Below are 23,349 nucleotides of genomic sequence, written 5' to 3' on the forward strand. Positions count from 1 at the left end.
TCTTTTCATATCTCTATCCTTTAAGCCCCGTTCCGACATCCTATGCGCGTCTGGGGACAGGCGCATTTTTCCCTCTTTCCCTCTCTTGTGGTTTTCCAGCGTTCTTTGATGTCTGTTTATTTAACCGACAATTTGCCGGAAGCTCAGGACCGATGTCCATAGGAGAGGTTGGTCATACAATGGGTCAGTTCGCAGATTTGCGACCATATTCGTAAAGGTACCAGGCCGTCGGAACGCAGCTTTAGAGGAATCAATGAAATGACAATTACATGATTGAAATGACAATTACATGATTGAAATAACAATTACATGATTGAAATAACAATTACATGATTGAAATGACAATTACATGATTGAAATAACAATTACATGATTGAAATAACAATTACATGATTGAAATGACAATTACATGATTGAAATGACAATTACATGATTTAAAATGAACGAAAATTAAAAAGGAATAAAAATCAAATTGCTGGTACTTTTCTATCTTGAGTACTGCAGCTTTAAAAAAAAATTCTTTTCCCTTCACAAAAAAAACAAATAGAACAATCCTTTGGTCAAAAAAAGGCGGAAGGGTAGGGAGAGGGATTATAATGACCCCTCGTTTTGGATTACAGATTGGGAGAGGGGGAGTGTGGTGGAGAATTTTTGAACAGGCAGTAGCGGGGAAATATTGAAAAACGGAAACAGATTGCAGCCTTTTTCAATAACAGGATTCCTGGTGGAAAACAAAATTTGTTTTGTAAACATGAGAAACTGTTGACAACGAGACATGGACGAAAAACCAGCAGTGTTGTTTTTCGAAACGTACTGTCAACAGGTGTCTGCAATGCCGTGGGAAATATTATTTTGCACATGTTAACAATTTCCACATTGTAGGACTTTTATTTTGAAACTTGTTTATAGATATTTCAACACCTTTAAAGGTTGCAATTTTAAAGCCATTTTTACTGTGTATTTTTAATTATAATGTTTCAGAAAATTCATTACTTAATTTTGAATTTCATTTGATCTATCCCTAATTTTACTATGGTAAAGATTGATACATTATAAAAATGTTATTAAAAATAACTATTTGATTGAGATACAATAACAATTGATTAATTAATCATAAAATTCTTAAATAATAGCACAGCAACGTTGAAATGCACCATTTGAAACAAATGATTGTTGTTGTTGTTTCTAATTTCTCGTATATGTAGTACAGAGAAGAGCATTTAGCACAATTCTTTTTATAGAGAAGATAATCTAGTTGCTCTAGTTACTTTTCGTATATATGCATATATGTAACATATTATTTTGGTTGCAGCAGAATGCAGGTTGAAGACATAGACGAGACAATCTATTTTTAATTTCGTTTTGATATCCATTTCGTGAAAGCATAATTATTTACAAGCAGAGACGCGGACAAGGCACGTCCGCCACAGCGCAGCACAAAAGCAGAAGTAAGAAGAGCAAAAAAGGGAAGAAACAAATGATCACTAGTCTTATATAACATAGGATTTCCGGCCACGCGCCAATTCAATACATGTGTTGACCTTTGACAAGGGCAATGGAAGTATCACTTTCATTTGATACGTAGTACTGAGGGTGCATTATTTTTACAAAGGAATTAATTAAACCGAAAATGGAATTAAATCAGGAAATAAGAGAATATGTTTCTATGGGCTAATTTAGGATAAAGTTTTGGAAATTAATTTGGATTAAATTAAAAGTTTAAAATATCATTACATATTATATATATTATAGTATAGAGAAAGGACAGTAATTGTCAAAAAACTCGAACTTAAGATTGTGACGAATCTCAACGTTTCACACCACCCTGAATTCGAAAAAACACATTTTTGGGAAATGTCCGTCTGTCTGTGACAGGATAACTCAAAAACGCTTCGAGTCAGACGCATGCAGTTTGTATACGGTGTTTACATTAAATTTGCAGATTTCTATGAAATGTTCAGTAAAACCAGTTTCGTCCGTCTTGGCTGTTGGAATACAAATCAATACGATAATTACAAAATGAAGACATACAGATAAGATTCTGTACACAGAATTAATGTCTATAATATAGACACCTATCAATTTTTGAATCAAAACTAACTATGGAATGACTGTCTATCGGTCTGTACTTTCAGAAACATGTACACGCAATGATCCAAAAAGGCAATGACAAATATACCAAATTTGGTATGAAAATTTGTAAGTACAAGTGCAGTTTTGTGTCAAATCTTTGTTTCAATCAGTTGAGAAAAACACGTCTATTCCAAATTTCGTATTCAAAAAACACGTCTATTCCACGTAGTATCCAAAATTCGAATTTTGGATACTATTATTCGCATATCAGGGCTTAATCGCAAAATAATTTGTCAAGGATGTTTCAATAAATTCAGTAAAAATACTAAATTCACGCCAATATTTAATATTTTGTAATTTTTGCGCGCAATGCCATGCAAGGCGTTTTCTGGCCTGACAAATTTATTAAAGAGTATGCTAGAGAGTTTTGGCCAGACCTCTGCCGCTGGTTTCATTTGTAATTAATCTGAAATTTCTCGTTCAAAAACTCAATTTTGTCCTCATTTTTAGCCAGAATCCATAAAAATGAGATAAAATTATTATACAAAGTGACCCTCTCCCCTGCATTCAGTATCAAAATTGGTGAAAACTTTTCTATTACATCTATAATTAACAATCACTATTATTAATTCTGATAATTGATAATAGCAATTATTTTAACCATTAATTCTAGAGTTAGATTAGTTTAGTTTTAGTTATATTAACGTCCCGTTTTTTTAAAGCAAAAAAAGGCTATTTTGTGACGGACCAAGTAATTTTGAGCCGCGATCAGATGACGAGGACGACAAATCCAAACCCCCCTCTCGAAACTTCCACATCACGCCAGAGAAAGGACGTTTCACCCCGACGGATTTAACGTGGACCAAACCTGCTTACACGACAGCTCTTCGGGGGAATCGGGTCTGGAACCTTAAAACTCAGACCTTACCACCAGGTCACCACGGCCTGGCTGCTTAAATTTTAATAAATTGGTGATAACAAAAAGAAAATCAAATTGGACAAAATTAATGATGAAAAAACATCCTTTATTCATATTATAATTTTAGAACACTACCAAGAAAGAAATATTTCCATTAATTCTTATTTCTAAGAAAACAAAGACAAGTAACAGTTACTACCAGCCAGTGAAGGTCTTTCGGTCAATATGAATTACTTATACATGCTTGGTAAATAAAAGAGTATCGCCGACATCAGCTGAGCTCATACGTATTTGAATGACGTGAGTCACCCGACTGTGGGCACCAATCTGTCTCGAGAGTCAGCACATTAAAAAAAGATTATGCAACTTTTATTTGGAATTCCTCGCATTCCTGCAGAAATTCTTCCAGTTCCGAAGAGATAAAAATAAACTCAGCCCGGAATTATGACAGCTCGTGAGTTTCGTCTTAATTCTATGTAGCTGTGCAGATTTCATGAATGAATATCTTTCTGTTTAAATAAAACAACTGAATTATTAGAAAAGAAGATGAAAGAACAAAGAAAAATAGTTTTTTAATGAAAGTTAGTGAGAAATAGTTTTTTTTTACTAAAAGGCGAAATATTTAATAAAGAAAATTGAATCTACTTCAAAGATGAATTTCTTCGTAAGCCTATCAAACAATTTATGTTTTTTTTAAAACAATCTTGAAACATGCATTTTTTAAATGTATACAGAAACTACCTGTAACATAGAAAAGTTTTCAAAGTAGGATGCCAATTTTAATTTTGCATATTGCTGTCTATGGCGCTTTTAACGTACAATCGAAAACGCCGTTTACTAAACAATTACAAATAATCTCGTACGTTAGCTATCTCAAAATAAAGTTTATGTGTTGTATTCTACGCAATAAAGTAGATATTCTTAAAAGCAAGAAGCTAACAACCATTTTTTAAATCGACATCTTATTTTTTTTTTTTTTTTGGAAAAATTACAACAGCGTTGCCACTCTCACTAAACTAAAAAAAAAAAAATTGTAATAACAACGTCGCCATTCATTTAAAATTTTGAATTACAAACGTAAATATAACACCGCCAAAACTTACAACTAATCCTAGGTGCAACCGTGCCATTACAAATTTATGATGTGGTTTGGTTATTTTAATTATCTCTTTAGCATCCAAAATCTATTTTTCTAATTCTAAGTAATCAAATATATCATTAAACACAAAATGGCATTTATTAACGCACACAAACACAATGGTCATCACGGTTGCATTTCTACTTAGACATTACAAACCTACAAAGCTAAGCATTAAAAAAAAGGAATCAAAATTCTAGAAAAATTGCTCATGCGACTGTTTCCATGGCAACCACAGCTGGAAAGGGAAAAGGACATCCCTAAGATAGAACACATATAATTCAGATTTTCATAAATAATCTTTGGTCAAATATCAATATTAACAATAAAATACGTCTGTAATGAATGAAGTGAAAAAGTAACAATACAAGCTACGAAATAAAACAAATGTTTTACTTCATTATTTTATTTCACTTATCAAGACCAAGTTTTACGAACGACGTTAGAAAAGCAGAATATATGATTTCACCACAGATTCGACATTTTATAATAGCTTCATTCTTGCTAAATCTATTAAATATACCATCGTCACTGTGCCTGAAGGATCCTTACCAGTTCTGCAACAAAATATACAGTCACTTCTACGTAATGAAAGAAATATAGCATGGTAAGCCAAATATCCTCGCAATGCTGGGTGGAATTTCGGGAAATGAAATGCCGGATGAAGTTGTGGCGAATTGGTATGAGCGGGGATAGAACTAGGGACCTTGTGGTTCGCAGTCGAGTAACATGACCACAATACAAAAGCAATTGCTCATGTAGCGTAGCTGTTAACTGGCTTATAAGCTCTTCACTACATACTCTCCATCCAGTAAGTCGAAAGACATGGCTGTTGAGTGGTGATATATTAGCTGTTGATTCTAATGAGCATGTACCCATTTGAGAAACGCCAAGTGTTATGGCGAGTGTGCGTATGTGAGTGGTAGCTGTGGCGCCAAGTGAATTTGACGGCTTTGTGTTGCTGCGTCAAGTGAATCTGACGACTTTGGTTTGCTGTGGATAGATGGCCCCACAACAGCTGTACGAAGATTGAAGGTTCATCGTCCGAGGTCACCAATGAAGCGGATTGTGATGCGCGAGGATAGAACTTGGGACCTTGTGGTTCGCAGCCGAGTAACATGACCTCAATACAAAAGCAATTGCTCATGTAGCGTAGCTGTTAACTGGCTTATAAGCTCTTCACTACATACTCTCCATCCAGTAAGTCGAAAGACATGGCTGTTGAGTGGTGATATATTAGCTGTTGATTCTAATGAGCATGTACCCATTTGAGAAACGCCAAGTGTTATGGCGAGTGCGCGTATGTGAGTGGTAGCTGTGGCGCCAAGTGAATTTGACGGCTTTGTGTTGCTGCGTCAAGTGAATCTGACGACTTTGGTTTGCTGTGGATAGATGGCCCCACAACAGCTGTACGAAGATTGAAGGTTCATCGTCCGAGGTCACCAATGAAGCGGATTGTGATGCGCGAGGATAGAACTTGGGACCTTGTGGTTCGCAGCCGAGTAACATGACCTCAATACAAAAGCAACTGCTCGTGAAGCCTAGCTGTTAACTGGCTTATAAGCCCTTCACTACAGACCCCCCCCCCCCTCCAGTGAGTCGAACGATATGGCTCTTGATTCTAATGCGCCTGTAACCATTTCAGTAGCGCCAAGCGTTATGGCGAGCGTGTGTGGGTGATTGGTTCCTGATGCCGTTGCTGCCTCAAGAGAGTTTGACGACTTTTGTTTGCTGTGGGTAGATGGCGCCACAACATCTGTACGAAGGTTGAAGGATCATCGTCCAAGGTCACCAATGAAGCGGATTGTGATGAGCGAGGATAGAACCTGGGATCTTGTGGTTCGCAGCCCAGTAACATGACCACAATACAAAAGCAATTGCTCGTAGCTATTAACTGACTTATAAGCTATTCACTACAAAGTGTAATCATCATCCGTTTAAGGCTCAACATTGCAACGTCCGTCTTAAGATAGTGCTATTGTATCGTCAATACAGGATAATAATCCAGAAATTCCACTTTGATCTCATAGGATTCAAAAATCTCTCAATCAACTTAAAATGTAAATGAATCATACAAAAACTGGTAATTTTTACAACAGAGCATGGTTTCGCATTTGGATTGGGCAGCTGATAAAGAAATGTTTTTCAGTGTATTAAGGAAAAGGAAAAATTAAGTCTTAAACCGGCTACTCCGACTCGCTGGAAGTCACATTGAAAAATCTGAATGACCGAATCGCAGTAATAGCAACACCGGTGTGAACTGTAGTTGAGTCCCAAGGCCCAGAGCGGGCAAGGTACTGGTACAAAATTTCCGGGGGTTCGTTTGGATAGTGGGGGTTGTATGGTGTGAAGAACGCTCAATTACCAGGCGGCAGTAGAAAATAAAACGACGACGTTTATTGACACGAAGACACACAGGACAGCACAAAGACGAACAACTATATACAGCACAGAAGACGATTATCTTCAGCCGAGACGTGCAGCAACAACAAAAAGCATACACAGCAGCATACAACAGTATACACAGCAGCATACAACAGTATACACAGCAGCTCTACTCCGTCGCTGCTCTGCTAGTCCCTGGAAGACGAGTTCTTCACCGTCGCTTCCGACTACTCTTCGACTCCACTGGTTCGCAACCCAATTCACCACTCCCCAGCAGCTGTGGCTGCTTCCTTTTATAGGTCTCAGGAGGCGGGGCTAGAAGCCTCTCAACCAATCAGGAACGTTCGAGGCGTATCTCCGTTCCTACTGGACGGATCGGGAAAATTCTCGATGTTTCGGGTATAATCTATTTTGGCGCCAAAGTCGCTAAATTCGTCGTCAAGTCGCCAAATGGTCGCCAAGTTTGTCGCCAAGCTCTGGGATCTCCTACGGAACCAACTATGCTGGGAAGCCGCATCACAGATTCGAAACAGTACAATTCTTCCCTTGGGAAGTACGTCCCGTCATCGATGGGAGGAGCCGACCTCCATCTTTTTTTGTACCCACTAGAGTGGCAAGAACCAACCACGGTGGCAGAAGCTTCTCATCATCAATTACGAGACGCCCTCCGGAGGACAAAAGGGAAAAAATATATATATCAGACAGATTATAAAGCACAAATTTTACAAGAATTCAAATTCACAAGAGCATAGCAATATAGTAGCAAAATATTATTATTCAATAATATGGGAATTATGTATCTTTTCGAGTAAAATATTCTGAAAATTCTTAAAGCACTCTAAAAGATTTTTGTTGATATAGCGTCCTATTTGTCATTATATCTGTAAGGCGGCGTGCAATTTATAATGTTTGTACATTTCGCTAGATTAGGGTTATACAGTTTTATGCATTTCCTTTTGATTCATTTCCTGTCAAACGTCTCCATACAGCATAAGTCTTTTACACCTGCTATCCTATATTAATAAATTACCGTTTATTAATCTGAATTTACAGTAACCAGTAATATATTAGATATCCCCATTTCAAAAATTAATGATTTAAGTACATCAACTTTACCTTTAATATATTTAACGGACTTTTGAATCTCCCTGTATGTGTGTTAAAATGATATAGTATAGTTTGACTTGCAGAACTTATTCTTTGTGTTACACAGGATCTTTCCAAAAATTTCCAGATCAATAGTGCATCATTTTTGTGACAAAACCGGCAAGACATCATCGACCGCTGATTTGTGTCCTGTCAGCGACCTCCTGGAGAGGTAATGAACTGACGCTTTCACAGAAAGGCAATTCCGTCTGCTTCGGCTTTCATTGTTTCACGCCCATCCAGCGAAAAGACGTGGGAAACATGTAGGAACTCTGCTTCGTTGTTTATCTGTGTGCTTGTGTTTGCTTTGTTTTGCACCCAAACCATCCATTATTCTGCTATGCGAATTCCGGAACGCTGGATTTTCAGTTCAGTCAATCGAATGACCGGAATCCTCTGACTAACCCTCTTAATTTACTGCAAGTTTTAAACAACATCGTTTTTTTATTTTCACTTATTCGAAAAATGCAACAAGAAAGCATTGTAATGGTAAAATAACTCCAACTCGAGTGTTTGACGAATTTCCATGTGACGGATTTACTGAGTTCGAAAAATAAATTTTTGGAATTATCTCTCTCTGTGTGTGTGTGTATGTGTGTGTGTGTGTGTGTGTGTGTCCGTGCACAAGAAAAATCAAAAACACTTCGAGCTAGATGAGTGAAATTTCGTGGGTGGTCTTAGAAACAAATTTGTTGACTTCTACCATATTTTGAACGAAATCCATTCAGATGAAATGTGTCCGTAAGCGATAACTACAAAATACATACAGATGGATAAAAATTGGATTACATCTTTAAAATAGAGCAGTATCTGAGTTTAATTCCAATTCGTTGAAGAATTCTGTATATTCACATGCAGGGTCACGATAACCCAAAAACTCAATGACTTACGTAAATGAAATTTGGTATGTGGTCTTGTCAAGAAGATTTTATCATCTGCTCTTCTGTTTCTGATTCAAAATCTTCTGTCTTAAAAAAAAAGTCTCCCCAAAACATTCTCTCATACTTTCTAATAAACTTGCCATGCCATAAAATGTCTTGCAGAACAATAATTACGAAATATTAACTTTTGGAATGAATTTAGCATTTTTACTGAATCTATCGCGTGATCCTTGGCGAGTTTTTTTAGCGATTAATCCCTGCCATGCTTTAATAATATCTGAAAATCGAATGTGGGATTAAGAAACGTTTTTTTTTAATAGATGGAAAAAAAAAGATTTGACAGAAAACTACTTGCTGTCGGAAAATCCCGTACCATATTTGATATATTTAAGTCATGACGTTTTTGAATCATCGAGTTAACATGTTTCTTAAACTGCGGATTGGAAGAATCACAATTTTAAATTACACATATGAGACAAAGAGTTTTAAGATAAACTTTATCACTTTCACCAGTTGTTTATTTTAATTTGGAGTCAATTTTCTCCCTCACTTTTGTATTTTGAAATACACACTATCGAGATTTGACTTTCTCACGATCACTTTTTTCTTTCCTACCTTTTCTTTCCTTTTACCATCTATTTATTTTAATTTGGTGCCAATCCCCCCCCCCCTACTTTTGTATTTTGAAATGCACACTATCGAGATTTGACTTTCTCACGATCACCTTTTTCTTTCCTACCTTTTCTTTCCTTTTACCATCTATTTATTTTAATTTGGTGCCAATCCCCCCCCTACTTTTGTATTTTGAAATGCCCACTATCGAGATTTGACTTTCTCACGATCACTTTTTTCTTTCCTACAGTGTGCCCTGACCAGGAAGGAATACTTTCATTCGAACCACCTTGCAGATTTTTAGAAGGCCTTGAGAAGCATACTTCTCACTAATCCATCACTTTTATATGTCGTGTCATCACTTGCATATATCACTTTTGTATGTTTTATAAATCACTTTTATATGCTATTTCGCACCTTTTGTTTTGAATTTCACTTACTGAAAATCCCCAAAATCACAAAATAAATAAATAAAAATCAGCGCGAGTGTGTTTTTTTTCAAACTTTCTCAGATACTCTCTAATACGCTTGTCATGCCAGAGAACACCTTATATGCCATTGACATATAATGGTGTGGTGAATAGCATATAAGCCAGTTAACAACCACGCTGCACGGGCAATTGCTTTTGCATAATGGTTATGTTACTGCACTGCGAACCACAAGGTCCCAGGTTCTATCCTCGCGCATCGCAAACCTAAAATGGCTATGAAATATTAACTTTTGGCTTGAACTTAGAATTTTTACTGAATCTATAGTGTTTTCCTTAGTGAGTTACTTAGCGATTTATCCCTGGCGTGCGTTAACAATAGCAAAAATTCGAAAGTATGTTTCAGACACGTTTTTTTCAACCGATTGAAACAAAAATTTGACACAAAACTGCAATTGTAATCACAAAATCCCATACCTAATTGGATGTATTTACGTCATTGTGATTTTGAATTATCGCATTTACATGTTTCTGAAAGTACAAACCGACAGACAGTCAACTGCCAGTTGGATTTGGCTCAAAATTTGATTGACACAAAACTGCACTTATAGTCACAAAATCTCATATTAAATTTGATACATTTAAGTCATTGCGTTTTTCAATTACCACGTTTAATTGTTTCTGAAAGTACAGACCGACAGACAGTCACCCCATAGTTGGAGTTGGCTCAAACATTCATAGGTATCTACGCTATAGATATTTAATCTGTGTATCGAATTTTATTAATTAAGCTCACTTCGTTTTGTAGTTATCGTGTTCAATTATAATCGAACAGCCGCATAGACAGACTTGCTCTAAATAGATTTTGCTCAAAATGATAGAAAACTTCAAGCCTGGTGTAAAGATCCTATACCAAATTTCATCCGTCTAGCTCAAAGTGTTTTCGAACTATCTTTGTCACAGACAGAGAGAAAGACAATGTTTTTCGAATTCAAGGAGATCTAAAACGTGGAGATTCGTCAAAATCGAAATTTCGAATTTTCTGACAATTTCTACCCACACTTTCTCTATATTACGTACACGAAAAAGTAAAAAATGCATACTTAGTTTTCCTTTGCACTGCTGCGAAATGACTCTGAAGATATAAATTTGTTAAAAATCCTGTTAACAATAACATAAATTTGATCATTATAGAAAAACTAACGAAAGTTGTTGTAGAAAATCTCACGCACTTTGGCAGAATATTTACAAAATAAAAAATAAATATTTATAATTCACAGCGTACTCTAGATGTAAATATACAATAGCATAAAAATTAAACAATAAAAGTTTGGAATTCTGTGGAATAAAGAACTTTAGGAAAGTTCAAATCAAAACTAAAAATTCAAAATAAATTGGAACAAGTAACGATTTATAATCGGGAAGAAATGCATTTCTAAATATAGAATTTCTTTCAAAAAATGCCGAATCAAAACATTAGCAATATGGGTCTATGAAGACAAAATATAAAGAAGCAGTATACATTTAATAAATAATACTCATTTCAGACCTCAGCTTATTGAACTTTGTTGCAATTCAACATAAAGAAAATATAAATAAAATGTGAAGTTTTGATCCCATAACTAATTTTAATTCGTGTTTAGTTTAATTGGTATTCGGATAAACCAATCACTTTAGTATAGAAAAAAGACTTTGAATTGCTTTACGCCAACGGAAATTGAAATTTCGATCCGATAATTCAGCAGATTAAACAGGCGGGCTATTTTTAAACTCCGCCCAGCGTTGCAAATGGTTGTTTTATTCTATTATAGATCATTATTCACGAAATTTACTAATAGTTCATTAGTTAAATAATCATTATCACAAAAATGGACGAAACTTATTTATATTATTATTGAATTGCCTAAGAATGAAATTTCAGTCCTTCCCCTATATAACTTCTAAAGTCATAAAAAAAAATTACCTCCTATATGTCCTTTTACAAGCCTCCACAAGCCGTGATAATAGGGTCCAAATTTTTTTGAAAAAATTTCCAGACTTTATTACCTTTTCACTATTTTGCTTTTTTACAGCGGCCAATTTTCAATTCGTGAATGCTCTGTTTTACTTATTCAATCAAATATCCATAGAATATTTCAGATGTTTGTGGATTACTTGTAATTTATGTGTCAAATTATAGCGTCTTAGAATTATTTGATTTCGGCTTATAATTTTGAGAAGCTATAATTTGATGTTTGTATGATCCGCTGACACGACGCTTAAGGGGTTAATAAGCAATGAAAATATATTTCGAGTTTCTGGCACTGACTCGAATATGAAGTTACACTGTAATCTAGTTATCGTGTTCAAAAAATGACATGAGGAATCTATTTAAAACAATCGGAAGTTAAATATTCAAATGATAATTCAAGCCTTTGACTTTTATTAAAACCATTAACCATCCCTTTTTTTATCAGCCTTTAAAGTTTTCACAGATGACAACTATCCCTTGGGTCGTGGTCTGTTGATTGCAACCCCGTGACATCAGTGTCGTAACATTCAAACATTGCGCAGACACTTTCGAAATTTCGGCTATCAGCGCTGATCGTCACGCTACGAAAAAAAAAAAAAAAAAAACCCACATGACCTCAGAAAAATCAATTAATTGTAAACAAAAGTGGGAGACCGTTGCCATCAAGTGAAAACAAATTGAAGTTTCCGATTGGCGTGGCTTTGTTTTAGCTCATGGCTGGAAATCTGGAAAAAGCGTTACCTTTTTCAGAATTCAGTCAGAACGTGATCCGAGTACATGTATTTCATTATGTTTCGAAATAGGCGCAATGATATAAAGATATCTAATAACTGCTGCTATCTTAAAATCAAACGTTCATTTATTTTGAGTTTACAATAAATAGAACATTCTGAAGTGAAAATAGTAATGGAAAGTGGAAGAAAAATGGAGTTACATGATATGGAAAAGTAAATTCATTTCCCCCTCTGTAAAGAAAAAAAATAATTTATGTAGAACTAAATGGCATTTCCTTGACCATTTCTTTTAAATTACACAATCTTTCATTCGTTTCTTTTGATAACTATTAAGCATTATCAAATCAATAAATTTTTAAAGTAAGGTTGATTTTTGTTACTATTTAAGAGCAATCCATTTTTCAGCTATGTTTAGAAATGAATACATCTATAGAGAATTAATTGGTATAAATTTAATCTTTAATTCTTTTGAAATTTCTTCGTTTTAATCATATATTCTTTGAAACTTCTGAAATCAGTAAATTCTTACGATATCGGTAAAATTAAAATATATTAATTTATAGAGTAAATATATTAATTTTGTATAAATATATTCATTTTATACAAAATTAATTGGTATAAATTTAATCTTTAATTCCTTTGGAATTTCTTCGTTTTAATTGGGTATTCTTTGAAACTTCTAAAATCTGTAAAATCTTACAATATCGGAACTTTTCGCTACAAAATATAAATTCGTTTTCCTATTTTTTTTTTTTGGGGGGGGGGGAAGAATAATTAAGAAAAATAATATATAGAATAAAATGGCTATTTCCTTTTAGTTTGTATATATTCTATGTTTTCTCTTAGATCGTTAAATAATAATATCCATTTTTAAATGACAATATCATTTAAATTATTTTAATATTATCAGCTTTCGCCACTGTGTCAAAATTTTTCATTTTCTTTCTCTATTAAAATAAGTGACACCATTTAAAACAAATTTTTTTGGAAAAAGTTATAAAATATTTACATTTGTTCAATTTTTGTATAAAATAGTTTTTTGAAACACCTATTAAACAGAAAATGTATTATTTAAAAACGGGAAGTGTTTTAAAAAATTGGTAGAAATATGGATATTTTAAATAAAAAAGAAAAAAGCAAAAACTATCCAGTTTAAGAGTTTATCCAATAATTTATAAAAACTTTTAAAGATAATTTAAGAAATGTATAACTTAGTTTCTGAACTAAGAAATAAGCTGTATTTTTATCTAATCTCTAAATACTTGAATTTCGTGAATAAATAACATGAAATGCTCATTTTTTCACATTATAAAGCATTAAAAATTATAAAAATCCTTTTAAATGAGTTTGCTTGTTCTTTAATCCAGGAAATGCTGAACATAAAAAGAACTAATTAAATCAAATTTTGAAAAAAACAATGCAAATATATGTGAATTAGATTTAAATTTACAAGTTCTTCATAAAAAGGATTTTATGAAAATACAAAATTTAAAAATGTAAATGTAATAAAAATTTTTAAAAAATTAAAAATAAAATAGCATTAAAATAAAAAGTATGTAAAAATAAAAAAAAAAGCATGCAACTTCCCAAAGAAACAAAATTCTAATGTTTTTATGAACACACAATCTGACCTTCATTCCATTGCCAAGGCGCACGGTGTGATTTTAGGAATAGTGAATTAGTGAAGGAAATAACACCTTTATTAGAGATTTATGCGAGTATGTTTTGGAGAAATTATTTTCCCTGGTTTAAAAATATAGCATTCAATGCCGATTATTTCTTAAAAGCATCTGCTTTATAGGTATTTGAAAGTTAAATACTCCCAAAAGGTTAAAAAGAAAAAGAAAAAGAAATGACAGGTGTTCAATCCCAGATAAAATTCCACTCAAAAATAAGTTTTTCATGAATTATTCTCGGAGAATGGTACGATTTGCATAACATTATACTATCCTATTAAAGCAAATAGAAGTATATTAAACTTATTAAAGCTGTTTACATGGAAGAAGCATTTTCAGTTAAAACAGGTGAAATGAACTGAACTGTAACAAATTTTGAACACGTGTTTCGTTTTATGAGTTTTATATTGACAGAGGGTAAAAAATATGCTTACAAATTGTCCTATATTAGTTACATTCTCATATCTTATATAAAGAAAATGACAAATAGCCAGAGCCTTGACGGATCTAAACTTAATTCGGATTTACATTTTAAATCATGAAATCTTTGCAGCAAATTTTATAATAAACAGTTAAGAGTTTGCTCTTTACTCTTTATTGTTATCATGTTCATTTGTACTCGGACAACCAAACAAAGTTCCCATGAATGGATTTACCCATTAGTTGGAAAGGCCACATTCCATATTTCATTTGTATAGCTCAAAGTGAGTTTGAGTTATCGTGTTCACAGACAGACCTAGAGACAGAGTTGCAAAAATGTGGAGAATCTAAAAAGTGAAGAATCGCAATAATCTCGAGTGCCAAATTTTGTACATGATTATATTTTGTACCTGAGAAAATAAAAAGTTGATATTGCACATTTAAAATGTTCACTATTTGAAATGTTTTCGGTCCATAAAATTATTTTTAATCGTTTATATTTAGGTTCACTTGTTTTATATTTGCCAAGACGGAGTTTTGTATTCGAATTTTTCACTCCCTTCCAGTAGCGTTAGTTTATAATTTTTCACAGTTGTAGGTTTTTGATGACAATACTCTATTTAAATATTTTTTCCAATTTTAATTACCATTTAATTGATTAATTTTATAAAATACTAATTCTTATGACAGCATCACATGCAAGTCAGTTTCAGAAAAGAGTGTTTAATCTTTAATATAAAAATTAAATCACCGACTAAAAAATCGAAAATAAATAAATTACACTTATAAAAGAATGCTTTTAAAAGCTTATTTTCTGAAAACATAATTTTTTTTAAAATTGTTTACTTATTTTGTTTATTACATATTTATTTTATTTATAATAATTTATTCTTCATATTAAGTACACTACGATATAATTACCAGCAGTAAAGTAGTAAGCAGCAAAAATAGCAAGAACTAATTGTAACAATAATTTAAGATCTAAAAATTAAGATCGCCAAGCTTCATTATGCATAAGATATTGCCAAGATAGTGACATTCCCAATGTACTTGGCCATTTTCAGATTACGCCATGATAACCAGGTTCCATTATAAAATTGGGGACGGTTCGCATTTCTTTGGCGATTTATTATTGAAGCCGTCAAAATAAACTAGAATTGAAATTAATTTAAAAAAAATTAAAACAAAGTAAATTGAAATTGATATTCTGTAAACTGGTTTTAGTGCCGTAATATGCTCCAAAGTTATTAAGGTAAAGCGTTAGCAGTTTAATTAATTTTAATTAATTAAAATTTAAAAAATTCATTCCTTAGTCAACGCCTATGAACAGAAAGTAATTACGTGCCAAATTTGGCATCTTTAGATTCACTGAAAGTTTCATTCTTATGCAACGATTTTCACTTCACTCAATGCTCAGACAGTGGCTCCAGTCTAAAAATATTATGATATTAAGACGGGATATTATATGTTTTTTTTCACTGAAAGTACTGCTGACCACGATAAAGATGAGCCTCAGTAATGGCTTATCGGCGTCTTTGAAGACGAGCGAATATGATTCAAGGTTATTTTGTACATATAATTGTAATCATTTGTCTTCAAAATGGCCAATAAGCCATCCTAGATACCGCTGAAAAAAGTAGTTACTTTCAAAGACAATGCATATTAACCATTGTATATAGACAATCAAGTCCCAGCTGTACCGTTTTGAGAGAATATCACGTTAGATTTTTAGTGTGGAAACCATAATATTTTTTTTCCTCTATTAATAAAAAGAAAAGCAAATATTTTCAGAAATTATAGCAAAGAAACTGAATTTTAATTAATTCAAAAATAAGCTAATTAAAATTTAAAAAAGACGCCAATAAATGCATATTCCCAACCAATTCTGGACCAAATTTGAAAGCTCTAAGTCAAACAATTTGACCTGTAGAGCGCCAACACGTACATACAAGTACATCTCTATTATGAGTAGAGATATTAATATAGACTCAATATAGATATAAATATAGACTCATTGTTGGTCAAAAGAAAACTTTGTAAATATAAATACTATTTCTGATTTTTTTTTAAATAAATTGGTGGTGTGTTTTGAAACGAGAAATAACTTCTCTGCAACAATTATTTTTAATTTTCAATACATAGAGTACTTTACAGTTTTAATTATAATCAAATAATCGTCTGTCTATTTTTAAACTCTGACTAATTTTCAACTGAGGTTAAAGTCCTTGGCACAAACCAGATAGGTTAAATAAATGCACCTGAACTGAGAAGTTCACAGTGCCTCCATAACACACATTATCCTTTAAGCCTCCGTACCTTCAAAATGGTATGGGCGGCAAACAGAAAGAGGAATTAAAAGATTTTAAAACGCTGCTTGAACACAATTAGAGCTCGAAAACAAGTAGAACTTCTTTATACTTCTGAGCACATCGTCGCAGTGGGATCTTCGATTAAAAGCGGTCACAGTTATCAGGAAGAGGCATTTATTTCTTTTCGGATGAATGTGTGGATCCATTTTTTTTATTTTATTTTGTTCTTTAAAAAGTCGTCTGCGGTTTTGGAGTTAACTCTTCTTCCGAATGATGTGTTCGCTCATAAAACAGATAGAAGTCATTTTATTCGCAGTTCTAATTTTGTTTATTGCTTTTGTTTTGAACAAATAATGACTCTTTTGTGCTCTTAATAAAAGGATTATTTATTTCATGCAGAGATATTTTTATCTCATTTGCTTAAGCTCATGAATATAAATAATTATTTAAATAAAAGTTATCAATCAATCTCCTTAAATATTTTTAAAATATCTTTGCCATTTTTAGTTGCTTGTATACGAAGTATAAAGAAGTATATTGTAATAATAACAAAAATTTTGGACTTAAAAGTTAGACAATTCTCTTCATTTCACAGTTCGAAAAACATATTTTTAGCAGTATGTCTGCCTATCTTCGATAATTCTTTATCAATAATTATTTGAGCTAGAATTTTAAGCAATTTAATTTATAATCTTAGCACCACACTTGTAAATTTCTAACAAAATTTGAACGAATTTTAATCAAAGGAAGTTTGTCTGACTATTCAATTACAAATGAACACAATAACAACAAAACAAAGAGCTAGACAGACAAAATTTGGCGCACAAGCTTAACATCTAAAATTCAGAATTTTATCAAATTTTGAATCAAATTTGTCAACAGGTTGATCGCCGGCCTGTCTATAGCTTCACTTCCATGTAAACGCAACAACTCATAATCGCAATTATTTAAATCATTGAAATTCAATACGTTATTTTGTAACTTTAACTACAATTCTGTGTCAAATTTTGGTATTAACCGATTGAATAAAGGGCGTCTACTATGCATACAGTGAAAAGGTAATGTAGGTACGATAAATTCTGTGAAAAGGCTCGATTCATGCCAAGTATCTCCAAAGACTAATGCTATGCACTGCATTCGTGTCCTTTTCAGAGATCCCCTATTTTATAAGGAAAGGAAGGGGATTAGAGGAGTTAGCACGCGAGAAAGTTTCGGGAAGACCATGCCCTCTGGGTTTTCCTTATGTTTTATGAGTCATTTTATATTAACCATAAATCTGGATTTAACCATTCACTGTTTAAAATTTTGAAAATATTTATCCTAGTTGCTGAAAGTTTAATTCAAACTAAACAAAAAAAATCCTGAAATGTAATTTTAAATAAATTATTATTAAAAATAAAATAGATACTATCCTAAAATACTGAAACTAGAAGCTCTTTTAACATTTTACTGAAAAGATACTATTAAATAATAATCAAAAACATATTTTATTGTATTAAGTAACAATGAATATATTTGTCTATGTTTATAAGCGACATTCATATTAATTTGTAAAACTAATATTAATGCTAAATTGGAGTACGGTCCTATTTCTCAAACAACTAACAGTTTGTATTCAGTTTTGAAATATAGTGAAATGAGTTCAGTATCCGTTTTGTATCTTTTCCCACAGATAGATAGAGTCCGAAATTCGATATAAATCTGCATTCTTGGAGTCAAAACCACATTTCATTATTTAGCTTATTGTAAGCAGGTATCATTGTATCTATATATACCTTCATAGACAAACAAGCACAATCCACTCACTATTGAATTTCTTAGTAAATTCCAAAGAAATATACAATTTCGATGTAAAGATCCTATTTTAAAAATCCTTCATCAGGCTTCTCGCATTCTTGAGATATGTTTAGCAAACAGTGAAAAGTTGTAGTAAAACGTTTTTGGGGTGCACATATTGAGGAAGTAGGATATGTAAAATATATTTAACAAATTAATCAAAAATACAAACATTATGAAATTAAAAAATTTAAAAAAATCATTTCTGAATCAAACTAAAAAAGCTAAACAAATAAAAAAACATGCAAATGTATTTAGAGAGCGATAATGCTGATACTACTGAAACACAGATGAACTTAACCTTTTCTAAGGCCGTGGGAAGTATGCTTCCCATCAAATTTATCAATATTTGTATGAAATTATGTAGGTTGGCATAAGTTCTGACAATTTTTTTTTAGAAAGGCAGAAACTTAGATGCTTCAGTTCTTTATCTCACACAAAATGATGTGTCTTGATTTGTTACTTCATTATTAATTAACCAAATTAATTAATTAATTAATCACATTAAATTTATCTAACAAGATAAATGAATCGCTTTTCTTATTCTAATTTCAAGCCTAAAAATATTTTAACATAATAATGACTAGAAAAAAATGGCCCTTTAAAGAGTTAACCAAATTAGTAAAAATATTAAGTTAATATAAGCAAAAAGAATCAAAAAAAGAAAAGAAACGATGAATCCGGCCTGAAGACTTTCTCAAGGGTCACCCTCAGGCAGGGATTCAAACAAGGGAGTTTTTCTGTGATTGACTCCTCTCGACCCGAAAATCCCCTGAAATTGAAATTTTTGAACGAAAGTCGGACCTCTCACAGAAAAAAATTCCTTGTTTGAATCTGTGCCTGAGGGTGACCCTTGAGAAAGTCTTCAGGCCGGATTCATCGTTTCTTTTCTTTTTTTGATTCTTTTTGCTTATATTAACTTAATATTTTTACTAATCTAGTAAAAATATAGTTACGTGTTCTTAGAAATCCATTTTAATTAATTAATTCTTAGAATTTTCTTTTGATTCATTTATTTTGCGAATTACCCAGAAATCTATGTAAGAAGGCATGCTTACAATACCAGGCATTTTGAGTTGTAGTTCTCTCATACTACATGTTACTTCTCAGTAACCATGCCAAATAAAAGGTTAATTTAGTTATATAAATATAGTATTTGGAAACAACATTAGGGCCTTCTACTTTCGAACTGCTGTAAAATGAAGATGACACCTCGCATGGTACTCCAGATTTCCGCAACATACCAAAGAATGAAAGTCTGGCCCTGAAGCGAGTTTAACGCTTGCCAAGCAAGTATACACGATGGATCTTATACGGAATCGGGTTCGAACCTGAAACTTTTTGATCGTAAAAACCGAAATATTATTATTATTAGACTGCGGCGATCTTTTGAACCATCATATTTATACGCGTGTGAATAGGCAGAACTATTTGCAACCAATCTTGGTCAAAATATAAAAGAGGTTTTCAATTCTTGTAGGAAAAAAAACATAAGTAAAACTATACTTATCTAGATCGTAGCGTTTTTGAGTTTTGATGAAAATAAATTCATAGACAGACAGACAGACGTATTCGCACATTTCCCCTAAAAGCATTTCATTTAATATCCGATAGAAATATCGTTGGTCATAACGTCAAGTGCTAAATTTCTTCTCTCTAAACCACTCCGTTTTTCAGTTATTATTTTCATAGATTAACAAATATAAAACCAAAATTTTATTTTTCGATCTTAGTAAATTATTTATGATTTCCTAATAATTCCTAAGGATAAGGAATCCTAATATCGAATTTCGAATGGAATTGAAATCGAACTTGTTGACAATTATAGTACTGTATGCAAAGTTGATATACTTTTACAATGCCCATAGTTCCGATTATTATTATAATGTTATAATTGTTACTACCATATCTTTACTTATTCTTAAGATAAAAGCGCTTAAAATTACCTTTCTACTTATACAGATTTCGAGCTTAAATCCTTTATGAAATACTAAATAGGCATCTGATAGATAAAATTATAGAAGTCATGTAAAAGGAAGGATGCAAAATGCTTTTATAATAATAGCTATCAAAAGAAATTCCAAAACTGATCCATCTCTTCAAAATTCTAAATACCGCCTCTAGATGAGTCATCCATTGCTCAAGAATCACCTTTCCTATTTATAAAGATGGAATGCTATGTCAGCGAATCAGAAAATAATAATAATAAATGAATAAATAAAGCTTCTTTAAGAGCAAGGGGAACAAATAAAAAAAGGAAACAATAACCTGCCTGCTGATTATCCTCCCATAATAGATCATTGATGTTATTCTTTGATCTTTGACCGCAGAAAATTGGCCTAGAAATAAGGGTACGATATATTTTCCTCTGTGTCAAGTACATAGCATACTACGCAACACCTGCTAATTTACATAACTATGGACTGAATAATAAAGAAAAAACAAACAGCTTGTGTGCGTGGTTAAAATTAAATACCCTGAACGATTCCAATAGCGTCTGAGATCCATTCGATATAATTCGACAGTCAGGCCTTCCTCGCCGCAACTAAAGAACCCGAGGGCCCTCATGCATGCTTTAGAATACATGCCTGCCTTGCGAAGGCTTTCAATCTAATGTTCCAGTCATTTGAGTGTTGTTTGTTCGATGTTCTACCAGTAAAAGCGATATTAATCTCGATCTTGGTGTTAAAAACAAATTCGAAAGGGTTACAAAGTTGGGGAATATTTCGTTATCGTAAGGGCATCATCGTTGAATAGCATGGGAAAGATTGCTTTGAAAAAGTGAGCCTGTCGTTCGAAAGGCAAATTTATGGCCAAAGCGTGCCTAGAATAAGCCGCGTGTGACTATCAACCCGAAATTAATTTGTATGAGTTATTGGCCCAATATTTCTGTGAATATTAAGCCTTAAAAAGTGAGTATTAATAGCGATGTGAAATGATTCGAAAATGTATAAGATGCAAAGGTGAAATATTATTGTTTTTTTCTGATTAAATTTTAACTGAAAATTTGTCAACCACTTAGTGAGCACTTTTTATTTCAAGTCTTATTTAATGCTCATTTTTTAGCGAATCGTGAATTTTTCAATTAATGAATGTCTTTTACTTTCTCATTAACAAAATATAGAGGAGGTATTGTAATCGTCAAAAAATTCGAATTCCAGATTTTGAAGAATCATCTCGTTTTAAACCTCCCTTTAAAAAAAAAACATTTTTTGGCATTATGTTTGTTTGTCTGTCCGTCTCTCTATGACAAAAATAATTCAAAAACGTTTTGAGCTAGGTGGAAGGAATTTTGCATGCGATCATTATATCAAATTTGTAGACTTTTGTCAAATTTTGAGCAAATACCATTCAGAGAAAGTTGGAATTTAAGTTAGCACAATATCTGCAAAATGAAAAGAGCTATAGGGATAAGATTTGGTGCACAGATTTGACATATATAGTACAGGCATCAGTCAAATTTTGAGCCAAGCGCAACAAGAAGTATACCACTTGTCATTCTGTAGTTTCAGAAGTGTAGAAATGCGATAACACAAAAACGCAAAGGCTTAAATATATCATATTTAATATGTGATTTTGTGATTGCAGGCGTAGTTCTGTGTAAAATTTTGCTTTCAATCGGCTGGGTTTACTTTAGTTTACTTATATTAACGTCCCGTTTAAAGCAACACTAGAGCAATTTCGGAACGGGCCTCGTACTTTTGAACCGCGGTCAGATGACGAGGACGACACCTGAGCTGGCACCCTCCTCTCCCCACCAGTGGGTGGACGTTTGGTCATGACGGATTTAACGGGCAACAGATCCCCTTTTCACGAGTGTTCTTCGGTGGAATCGGGTCACGAACCTGAAACCCTCCAGTTTCAGGTTAAGATTTCCGGCCCTTCAGTCGATTGAGAAAAACGCATCTAAAACACAAAACTATTCTCGATTTTGGATACTATTAACCGCGTACTAAGGAAAAATTCGCCAAGAATCTCACGACAGAGTTAGTAAAAATGCTGAATGCACGTCAAAAAATATTTCGCAACTAATTATACATCACTGCCATACAGGGTGTTTTCTGGGATAATACTTTTATTAAAATGTGTGCGAGAAATTTTTAGGAAGACCACTACTGCTGGTTACTGTCTCTGTTTAAAATAAGACAGCGTAAAAGTATTATAATCATCAAAGAATTTCATTTTTAATCTTTTCATTTCTACATTACTAAAAACTAAAAAGAATTGAAAAATTAAACGAATGATATTTAATAAGCATAAATTGCAGGAATGTCTCAAATTTTGGACGAAGTACGAAAAGGGAAAATCTGTATGATCGCAATGATTCAAAATGCAGCGAACTGTATGAATAAATCTTAATATGCGAACTACTATAATTCTTCATCTATATTAAATTTTGGAGCGAATCGATCAAAATAAAAAAGTCCAAACCTCAGATTCGGTTCTGTTGAAAACACTACGAAGCTAAGCTCAAAACGTTAAATATTGAATTACGTTACCTACTTTTAAAAGTTATTTATATATATATATATATATATATATATATATATATATATATATATATATATATATATTAATACAATATGTTTTCTCTTATTTTCCTTTCAACTTTTTTTTCTCTGCTTCTTCTCTTCTGTAAGTTTATATATCCTTAGAATCACTAAAAAAATATTATTATTATTATTATTTTGCTTTGCAAAAAAAAAGGGGAATAAAGCGGATATTAATAATAAACAGTCTAAATCAATAATTAAAATTTAGTTCAAGAATAAATCATATTT

The 23,349-nt window shown here is 32.6% G+C and overlaps 1 protein-coding gene across 1 annotated transcript in view; it reads right to left on the reverse strand.

The window, feature by feature from the left end:
* LOC129968348 (uncharacterized) overlaps positions 1 to 20,887 on the reverse strand; it is a 104,741-nt gene extending 83,854 nt beyond the window's left edge. Inside the window, exon 1 of the mRNA XM_056082205.1 lies at positions 20,837 to 20,887. Within this exon, the coding sequence (XP_055938180.1) occupies positions 20,837 to 20,869 (33 nt within the window). The 5' untranslated portion in view covers positions 20,870 to 20,887. The remainder of the gene's footprint in view (positions 1 to 20,836) is intronic.
* Positions 20,888 to 23,349: the final 2,462 nt, after the last annotated feature.

The sequence above is a fragment of the Argiope bruennichi genome, chromosome 5 (genome assembly GCF_947563725.1).
Source record: "Argiope bruennichi chromosome 5, qqArgBrue1.1, whole genome shotgun sequence".
NCBI classification, from domain to species: domain Eukaryota; kingdom Metazoa; phylum Arthropoda; class Arachnida; order Araneae; family Araneidae; genus Argiope; species Argiope bruennichi.